Below are 10,935 nucleotides of genomic sequence, written 5' to 3' on the forward strand. Positions count from 1 at the left end.
AAATATTATATATATATTTTTTTTTTCCCTTCCTTCTTTTCTCCTCTCATCTCAATTCCTTCCCTTAAGATAGTTTCTTTCCTTTTTATGGTATATATTGTACCTTTCACACTTTCTTTTAATTTTCAGGTTCTTACACTAGGGAGACAATATGATGTTTGCACATACAGGCCTTATTTATTTGACTTATGAGTATGTTCTGTAGTTGTATCCATTTACCTATAAAAACTACAAGTTTATCTTTTTGATATGTGGTTAATAATCCATTAAATAAAAATAACAATAAATAAATAGTGTGCAGGATGTATAAAAATCTTTCAAATAAATAGACACATTGACAATAAAATAGAAAAATGGATTAAGTCTGAAATACACTCTACAGAAAAAGGAAATGAAAATTTAATAATAATATCAAGTGTCATTAGTTATCAAGGAAAGGCAAATGCAACTCACATTGAGATACCATTGCAAACATGCCTGGGTGGCATGCCAGGAACAGCAATCATCCAAATGTCTGGCACTTTTGAATATTGTTGCTTTCCAAAATGGAAATTAATTTTAATGAACTGGTGCTTATAGGTGTGTATGGCAACACAAAACACTTTGAAAACATTTACTGCTGTCATAGCTTACAACTTGTAAACTCTCTTGACAGCAGTCCTCTTTTGAAGTACATGTCCCACTGCAGTACATTAAAATGTTCAGTGTCCACATTAGCCAAACTCTAACTTTGGATGTATCTCCCAAAAGTAGATCACTGTTGTCATGGGGAAAATGATTCCCACTTCTTAGATGTCAGATGGTCTGTTCGTGGCTTCACAATGGTAAGGAATGAAGCTTTGAACCAAAGGTATAATGTAAGAGAGCTTTATTGGAAAGAACAGCTCCTACATTTTCACTGAAGTTCTGACTCTGTTGCCACTGAAGCTCTTTGTCAAGCATGAATTATACAGCCAAGTCACAACATGAGTCAAACTATAATCAACCAATAAGATACAAGTATAGACCCTTAGCTAATATTGATCCAATAGGGCAACAAGGCAAGATAGGCAACCCTCATTAAATTTAACTGATTTGTAATTTCTTTTTCTTTTTCTTTTCTTTCTTTCTTTTTTTTTTTTTTTTTGTTACTAGAGATTGAACTCAGGACCTTGCACTTGCCAGGCAGGCACTCATGCTGCTGAGCTATATCCCTAGCTTAATTTCTAGACACAGAAACAGAAAGGATGTTCCTGGAAGGAATGGGAGTGTGGGCCCAGATGTTTCAGTCGCCATGTGTCTGACATCTGTGTGGGCTCAATGGACCAGGCGATGCTAATTATAGTGTGATCTGAAGGTGTTGTGTATCAAGAGGAGGGTTTGCATGAGATTTCTTTGGGGGGGTGCAACCCCTTTCTATGAATTTCTAACTTGTTTGTCTACCACAATGTTTTGCTGCTGGAGATCTATTTACAGCAGTGAAAATATGAATTATATATACCAACATGGATAAGTTTCTGCAACAATGTTGGGCAGGAAATGGAATAAAGGGAATATATAGTCTGTGATTTCATTTGCAGAAACTTCAAAAGCACACAAATGTGATAGATGTGCTTTAGGAGTAAATTATTAAGTCATCATATCATGAAGCAAAGGACAAGAGGAATGTATTAGAAAGTACTGGTTACTTTTTATTTTATTTTATTTTTTCAGAATTTGGAGGCTGATTTATTTTATGTTGATGGGCACTGATTAGGATCACTCCCAAAATATCAGGCTTTGATCTGCAGTGATCAAGGGCTTTTATATGGTGCACAAGCAGGAGGTACAAAGGTGAGCAGAGCAAGCAGCCTGGCAATTCCTCTGTTTGGCTGGCAGGGCGAGATCACTGGTTACAAGGCTAGATGAACGTCATGAAGCTTGGTGCAAGCAAGCATCTTGCATGTTTGGTTATGCTCTCATGCTTACAGCATTCAGGAAAGTAATTACAGAGCTAAGAAGCAGTTACAGAGCTAGGCAGTTCCAAATGAATTTATTTATTTATTGATTGATTGATGGATTGCTCCGAATGCCTCAGGGCAGGTTTGGCTGGCTGGAGTTGTGGGGATTGAACCACAGCAACCTGAGCCTGACTGCTTTGTTGAAGCAGCCACTTAAAGAACTGAGCTAAGGGGCAGGCCCCCAAAATGAATATTTTTTAAAAGAACAATTTCTCTGTTATACAGTTATTCCCTTTCAAGACCAACTTTTTGGCTTATGTGTACAGGGAGGGGAGTCAGCAGTCCTGGCATGTCTTGGGGTATTTTCTTTATCCAGAAACTTTAGGCTGTGACTTCTTTCTAGGTACTGCTTCTTTGTATCTCACAAATGAGGGAATACAGATGATTTCTAAATTAGACTCCCTGCCTCAAAGGTACTACTTTTGCAAACATAGTAAAAGCACAGACCTCAACTGGTGCCATAGTACCTCACTGACCTTTGATGAAAATTTGTTATATTCCTATGTTGATTTGCCTTCTCAGTCATGCAGAAGAACCATCAACAGAAAAATACAAAGCCATGGTAGTGGGCTGGCCAAATAGCTCAGTGGATTAAAGTGCCTGCAAGCAGGCATGGGGGCCAGGGATTTGATTCTTGGGTCTGCAGTGTCAGTCCCACCCTCAGGGCACACTGAGATGGGAATTGAGCAAAATAATTAGGGAAAAAGAAGGGCTACAAGGATAGTCAACATTTTGGCCCTAGCCCTTCAAGGTCAGTGAGGACTCAAGATGTAAGCAAACCTATACTGTAACATCCAGTAACTCAGTGATGGCCCAAATTTTCTGATCAAGAAGATTATGGGGCCACAGAGGAAAGTGAGACTGGGCATGGTGGCACGCACCTGTAATCTCAGCACTTAGGAGACTGTAAACATGTGGATCACTACAAGTCCAATCTAGTAGTGAGACCTTGAACATACTGTAGACCCTTCCCTAAAATACAAAGCAAAACAAAATGAAACAAAGCCAAGGCAGTATACAGTAGTGTTTGTTCACATTACTTAGATACTTGAGTTAGAGTATTTGCATGATCCTGACGGGAGCCACCCACTCCCTTTTCTTTTTGGCTAGTTGTTGGTAATTGGAGTCCTTGGATTTGAACAATACAAGTTAATTATAGTCTTTTCAACAGAAAGAGAATCTTAACCCTCCAGCAATCAGCCACGTTGTCCTTCCTTAAGCCTCCAGAAAGTCTATTGGGAACACTTTATCTATCAGCAGTAGCTTGAGCAAGCAAGCTTGTTGGAACCAGATGTGATACTATTAAGGACCAGATCCCAGGCCCTGTCTCAGCCTGTCGATGGTTCCTGGGGCTCCATGGCCTGACCATGGATGGCTGAGCTCAGGGGGAGGTACACCTCGTCTAACCAGCTGGGAGCACAAGAGGCCACTCTCAGCATGAAAGAGGGCCTTGCTTCCCAAGCCAATCACTCCTATCCCAGCTTGATGGGTTCTTGGGGTCAAGGTTCTAAGACATGGAGAGCTAAAAACTGACAGGTTTCATTTATCTATTTACTTATTTATTTTTGAGGCAGACAGGAATTGAAAAATCAATCACACCTCCTTGGTTGAATTTGGAATAGTTAAGTATTGGAAAGAATTAGAACTCCAGACTCTTAAGAAGAATTTTTTTGCTGTATATATTTTTAAGATTCTTTTATTCATTTTAATGAGAAAAAAAATAAAATAGCAACAAAACTGTTTCAAAACAGGTTAATATCCCAGATCAAAAAGCTACAACTCTTGTTGCACAGGTCCTGCTTTACCTTGGTCTTAACCATCCAGTAGAAAAGTATGAAGATGAAATATAAGAAATAAAGCCATGCTGTTAAGTTAAGCTGTGGGGGACTCAGGTCAATAATTTCTGACATTGCCAGTTAAACAGAAGACCCAATGCTATTATGGGCTACTGGACTCTTTTAGAATATTTTGCTGAGTTTACACAGCTATAATATTCAGTAACGGAACTTAGGAAAAATGGGGTACACCGATGAATGTCCATTCTGTATCTGTGTATTCAAAGTGGTTGGGGTAGATATATAGTTGCATTGTCTTAATGACTGGAATGATTTGTTCTCATGGTGTTTGTAAATAGGATCACAAGTCCGCATCTTGTACAGCAATTAACCACTAAGAAGAATATATGTAGTGTATTATTTGTTGAAACTGTACTTCCGATTTGATTTGAAACTGTCTCATTGCTATATGTTTATCAATAAAACTGTAGAAAAAAAAACAGGTTAATAGGACAGTTAGGATAATTGATACTTTGCATATTGTTATACTGGTTACTTTTTAAAGGAAAAGTTGGGGGTATCTGGTGTTGTAAGAGTCACCAGGGTTGTTGTCAGTATTCTGTTATTTCAACCAGCAGTTGATACTTAGAATGTTTATAGTACAAAAGTTTATTAAACTACATTCATATTTTTCCTTGTTTTTACATTTCTCTGTATTAAATGTAAAAATTTAATACATTTATAAGGCTCATAAATCTTCATTGAACTAACCCAGTGATCATTAAAACATCTCCATTCTAGATTTTGACCAAAAAAGAAAAATAAGTCATGTGTACCTAAAAGTTTGTAAACATCCCATATAAGACCTTAAATAGACAATATAAAATAAAAAATATTAGTTTTCAAAAATGTGTTTCACCTGGAGCTGGAACAAAGAGACTGTGAGAGACATCAGAAATAGGGTGAGAATAAAGTCAAGCAGATAGGTCTCCCCTTCCCTAATTAAGTGGTTGTGCAAGAAAAGGAAGCCAACCTTTGCTTTCCTTCTTCACAGTGACTCAGCACATGTTTCTCTGCTGTAGTAGAAGAACAAAGGTATTTACAGTGCCAGAGTACCACAGGAAGCTGACCTGCACCCAAGAAGCATAGGGACAGAAAGGTACAACCAGCTGGGAGCACAAGACAGTTGATTTCCCTTTCCATTCAAACTCATTATTTACGGTAAAGAATATCAACAGTGAAAGAGAAAGGAATAATATAGTAAAAATCCAAATTTGGCATTGGAGAATATGACTTAACACCTTTCCAGGCTATTCTTAATACATAAAGCATAGTAAGAACTTAATTCCATTTTCCCAGTGTATGATAATACCTTGCTGTGTTGATATGTCTTTATCTCTTTTATTATTCCAAAATTTGTAAAGCAGCCTCATTTGGGAGAATGCAGAAACTTTGGGCTTTAGCAGATTCTTTGCATCCTTCAGATAAATTGTCTTGCAAAAGATATTAAAGAAACACTTTAAGTATGAAAACAAATAAGCATATACATTGAATAATTATCAAGTTTTCTAAAGTGAATCCACCATAATTCTCCATGGGTCCTACATGATTTCAGATACTTCTGTTCAAAATATATCCAGCAATACACTTTTTAGGACATTTGTAGTAGGTGGCAGAGAATGATTTGAGTAATGCTGGTATGATCCCTACAAATGTTATTTCTCTCATTGAGTGCTCGAATTGTCATATGATCCTTCACAGATTTAATGTACTTTCTTAACAACATAATTTCTATTTCAATTTTGAGGGAGTGCCTGAACTTGCTGTCCTGATGGTTGGAGAGTCTTCCAGTCCAACTACTATTTTCCTTTCCATGACAATAAGACCTGGGCTGAGAGTGAGAGGAACTGCTCGGGGATGGGGGCTCACCTGGCGAGCATCCTCTCTGAAGCAGAGCAAGTGCGCTGCAGGGGCCTCCCGCATCTGCGCTGCTTTGAATCTCTTTATGGAGAGAGAATTTCTTTGCTCTGCTGAGCCTCTGTGTCTTTCTTTCACCTGTGCCAGCCCCTTGCAAAGCCTTTTCTTCTTCTTCTGATTTTCTCTTCCTTTCTTCTCTTTTTCTCTCCTGCTTTTTGTCCTTGTTTTTCTTTTCCTTTCTAATGGTGTTTTTCATGTGAGCAAAGCCCAATATACCTTGTAGTATAATCTACCAATTCCCCAGTAATAGAAATATGCATATATGAATTATATAGCAAAATATGTATTTTGTCTATAAAAGCAAACATATTTTACATGTGAGAAAATTTATTCTCTAGATGTTACTAAATTCTTTTGGGCTCTCCAGATATTTTTCATGTGTTATTCCTTCTTGAAAACTATCCCAACCACTTTTCCTATTCTCTAGCTTCCCTATTGTGAGTTACAGGTGCTAGTATGGCTCTTTATCCACAGAGAAACAGTGAAATTTACTCTGCTCTGGCATCTCTGGCAATGACCGCGGTGACAATTCACTCATCTTTTTATTGTCAGTGTCTTGTACAAAGCCAGTCACACTGAATATGATGCAATAACTGTTTCAAGAATATGCAAGTAAGTAGCTTCTGAGAATTAAGTGTAAGAACAATAGTGCTAATGTATGGCTCTATTTCTAAAGAAGGAAACCTAAAAGTAAATTCAATTCATCAAGAGCTACAATTATCTCCTTAGCTGAAATACTCCTCCGTAGTATGTTCCATGAGTAGAGTCCACTCCTTTCTTAACAGGGCATCCTTAAGGATTCTATTTCCCAGGCTTTACTGTATGCCTATATTTGCTGACTCTTCAAATAAAGCACAATTTAATGAAATACCCCAATAGCCAAAGAAGGCAATTTAAAACACAAGAGCCCCTAACATACGTCATCCTTTTTTCACACGTGCTAAGAGGGCTACAAGTATGATATCACTTAGTCTTCATCTTTACTCTAGACATTATACTTCCAGAAAATGAAAAAAATCAAGGATTTGGTGACATTAAAAACTAATTAACATTACAAGCAATATTTGAAAACAGACCTTATCCAGAAGCTTTGGTACTTAAGCAATAATCTATAGGTTCTACTTCCTTTTTGTCAATGTAGCAACCATCATCTAAGTGCAAACAACATAAACGTTTAGGTTTTGCATGCAGAATTTCACAACCAAGATTTTAAATGAATTATTTTCATACTTTCTGGGACTTAAGAGTGAAAATGGGAGAGGTCAGTGGCACTGGACAGATCAGACACCATTTAATCCACACATGGGGTGAGTACATTGAATGAGAGTAAGAGAATTTGTAAGTGGATATAGGCAAAGACAGCAAGAAGTCATTAAGCCTCAGGTACCCTGTATGTATTATGTCCCAGTTGTGAAATAATCTTATGACTTCAGGGAAATTTTCCGTATTCTTACTTGTATAATGTTGATTAAAGAATGGACAGCATAGAAGTAATGTGCAAAAATTGTTCTTAAACATGATGTTTGGATAAACAACATGATGAATGTTAAAATCATTTTTGAAACACAGTTATATCCTTGTCATTTTCTTCCTTGAAATGAATGTTATGTAATAGAAACATAGCATAAAACTATAAATGTCATTTAATATTTTTACCAGACAGAGAGGTGATATTTATATTAATGATACATAATATAAAATTATTGATGTGTTTTATTTTTTTGTGTGTTAAGTCATCAAAATGTAGTTCCCTCTTAGCACTGAGAGTGCACCTCAATACGGAGAGGCTACATTTCAAGTACAAAACAGTCATATACAGTCAGTGACTCTTGTATTGGACATTGCTGCTCTTAGTTGTTCATAGAAATGTTTTCTGGGGATTTTCCTCTGATATCCAGGACTAATTATACTTACATTTACATCCTTATATTTCTGTGTCTATTTATAGTCTATGTCCATGCATATTATTTCTTACAGATATTGGCATATTTATTTTTCCTTTCAGATTTTTGGCTTTAAAAAAACCCTCAATAACATTCCTAATGAAGATTTCACCGTCCTTGTTAAGGACGGAGTCAGATGGGACTGGAGTGATTTTCCTTGTACCTTGAAGACAAGTAGGATTTGTAAGATACCTGGAACAGTACTCACACAGAAATCAACTAAGTCGCCTTCATGATGGGCACATGAAAAGCCAATGAGACGACGGCATGCACATCCTTCACTGAAGCAGAGGAAAGTTCCAATGCCACAGGGTATTTTGAGTCACATAGATTTACTTATTTTTGTTTAATTTGTTCAAGACAGTGCCAATGTGTGTTGAAGATAACATAGTTTTGAATGTGGTTTTGCTAGAAATACATTATGTATGTGTGAACCAATTTTCCTTATTTTTCCTGTCTTGATAAGACCGCAAGGTTTTTACTCTTTAGTTCGCTTGTATTGCTTTCATATCTAACACAATGACTGGAATAATACAATCTGTTTGTCATTCACCTCATGCTCAAATTCTTCACTATTAAAATTAAAAGGGTAGGACGTTCTTTTTTTTTGTTTTTTTTTTTTTTTTTTAGTGGAGCAAAATTGTTTATTAGGAAAGCACCAACACCACATTCTTCGAAATTACTGGAATTTTATTTGCCTCAGGCTTATGACTTGCAACCAAAGACACTGTGCAAAGAAAGCAACGATTAAGTACACTTTAGGGAGATGGAGACAATACACATTGGTGACGTAGGAAATCAAGTGGACAAAAGAAGCCATCCAGTACACTATATAGATTGCAATATTCAATAGCATTTTCAACAGAATTTTTTTAAAACCAAGAGCAAACAAAATTAAGCAATGTTTACAGTAGACATAAATCTTATACAATTTTAAAAAACATTTTTTCAGATCATGGAGCGTAAAGTAGAAAAATGTATATGTAGGTGAAATCTAACTACTGTACATTTATCACCTATTAAAGTCGCTTATATGTACCACAGTGTAAAAAAAAAATACTGAACAAATAAAAATCTTGAAAATTGCCTGATGAAAAATAAAATGACCAGTAGCTTTTAATGGCTTCTCCTGGTTACCAGTGCTACAAAAGACAAAAATCTCATCCAAACAGGTGATAAAACCAGGCCCAAACCTTTACCAAATTAGACCCACCCATAGAAATATACTCTCCACCCACATTTTCCATCAAAAGCTTTTGTTTGTTTTAATCTTTGAATCTTTGAGGCCCATTTAGTCACAATATGTTACAAACTTTGTGTTTTTTACACCATGATATTGTATGTTTGTCTGGCACTATTCTAAAGCTAGTTTACAAGATGAGGAGGAGGACACAGAAAGAGCCCAGCGCCCACAGGACACGTGAAGCCACTGGGTAGAAACGGGAGAGGGGAAGAAAAATACTTCCACGGAGATCCCTCATCATCAGTCCCACGTGCTTCTGACTGATCGTTTTCATCCTGCTCTTCCTCGCTGTCTAAGTCGCTCACCACTGGCTTTGCTTTCCCTCGATTTGACCTTTTCTTGCCTTTTCCTTTGTCCCGGCCTTTCTCATCTCCCTTATTGAGCTTGATTTTCACCTTAACAGATTTTGCCTCAGACTCAGACTCCTCTTCCTCTTTCTCTAACTTGTAATGGTGAATCATATTTAACTCAAATTCAAAGAATTTTTTTTTTTTTTTTTTTTTTGCAGAACCAGGGATTGAACTCAGGCCCTTGCGCTTGCCAGGAAAGTGCTTATTCCACTGAGCCATCTCCCAAGCCCCTCAAATTCAAAGAAATTTTAAAATTATTTTAGAAATATATGTCTATTATTTCATGGTTCATTTCCAAAATTTTGATGTCATTATGCTGACATGACCAGATTTTTTTTTTTTTTTTCAATAGCAGGGGTTGAATTGTACTTGTACTTTGTACTTGCCAGGCAGGCACTTATTCTACTGAGCTATCTCCCCAGCCTATGATCAAATTTCTTTTTCCAGAGCAACAATATAGATTATTTGTAACTTATGATATTAGACAGGGAAATATAAAGGATTACTTGCTGCAGTATTCTAAATGTCTCTTTAAAACAGGTAGTCTTATGGTGGTGGTTTAATTTCTTTTTCAGTGAAAAAGTCCATTATAAGCCATTGGAAATTAACTCCAACTATGTAGATGAGGAAACAAAATCTCTGGGAAGCTGATGGGCCCAGTTCTATGCTGCTTATGATGCACAGGGCTAGAGCAATGACTACCTTGCACTAGAGATAAATGTATCCCCTTTGGAATTGTAAGAAAGCTTATGGAGATATCTTGGTCTCTTTCTTATGAATGAAAGTTCTTAAGTATTTTAAATTACACTTTCTGTTTTAATTTATAATATAAATTCAATTTGCATTTTAACCCATTTATACATTGTTATTTTCTGTATGTTACTAATTCTTTTGGCCTTTCCAGATTTTGTTCATGTGCTATTTCTTCCAGAAAACTATCCCAACCACCATCCAATTTCAAAATAGGTCAGTGTTTCTTAAAATTTTGCTAATGTCTCTTTCATCTAAAATAAATATTTTTGAACAGCAGCTTTGTAAACTGACTTGTTAACCATTATTTTAAAGAAATACTGACATTTATTTTGTAGCAATTATTGATTTTCTGTTTCGGAACTCACTGGCTATGTGTGATGATGCGTGCTGAGAAAAGTTATAGTGATGACTATATGCATACGCTTGAAGTCTCCACTTAGAGCAGATACTTTGAAATGTTGTTAAGTAGCTCAATTTTCCATATTCACTAAAGTACAAAACACAAAACTGGTTGAAGTCTCTTTGTATATGTTCAACTGAGGTTTGTGTAGTTAATACTCATTTTTAATTCATGTAAATCTGTATATAGACAGAGATTCCATTGTCCACAAAACATGACCTCTATTAGACTTCATCTGTTCATATTCATAGCCACAGTTTGTTGTCCCCAATATCGGCCATCTTTCATCACCTCCAATCACCATCTTTCATCACCTCCAATGCCATGACCATGCCTCAAGCCACTATTTCTGTCTCCTGGGGTAATGAGCTGGCTTTTTCATTGGTCTGTCTTCACCTTAAGTCTCTTTACATCTCTTTTCAGCTGTCATTTCTTATTCTTCATGATGTCTTTTTCTTTTAATCTTTTATTTATTTGTACAGGGTCTCTACACAGCTCGACTCAGTGATCCTCCT

At 36.5% G+C, this 10,935-nt stretch overlaps 1 protein-coding gene across 1 annotated transcript in view; it reads left to right on the forward strand.

The window, feature by feature from the left end:
• LOC101575819 (C-type lectin domain family 4 member D) overlaps window positions 1-7,910 on the forward strand; it is a 17,416-nt gene extending 9,506 nt beyond the window's left edge. The window contains exons 2-5 of the mRNA XM_012512911.1: window positions 5,577-5,713; window positions 6,923-7,038; window positions 7,391-7,398; window positions 7,780-7,910. Coding sequence (XP_012368365.1) covers window positions 5,577-5,713; window positions 6,923-7,038; window positions 7,391-7,398; window positions 7,780-7,910 — 392 coding nt within the window. The remainder of the gene's footprint in view (window positions 1-5,576; window positions 5,714-6,922; window positions 7,039-7,390; window positions 7,399-7,779) is intronic.
• Window positions 7,911-10,935: the final 3,025 nt, after the last annotated feature.

The sequence above is a fragment of the Octodon degus genome, unplaced genomic scaffold (genome assembly GCF_000260255.1).
Source record: "Octodon degus isolate 3935 unplaced genomic scaffold, OctDeg1.0 scaffold00288, whole genome shotgun sequence".
NCBI lineage: Eukaryota > Metazoa > Chordata > Mammalia > Rodentia > Octodontidae > Octodon > Octodon degus.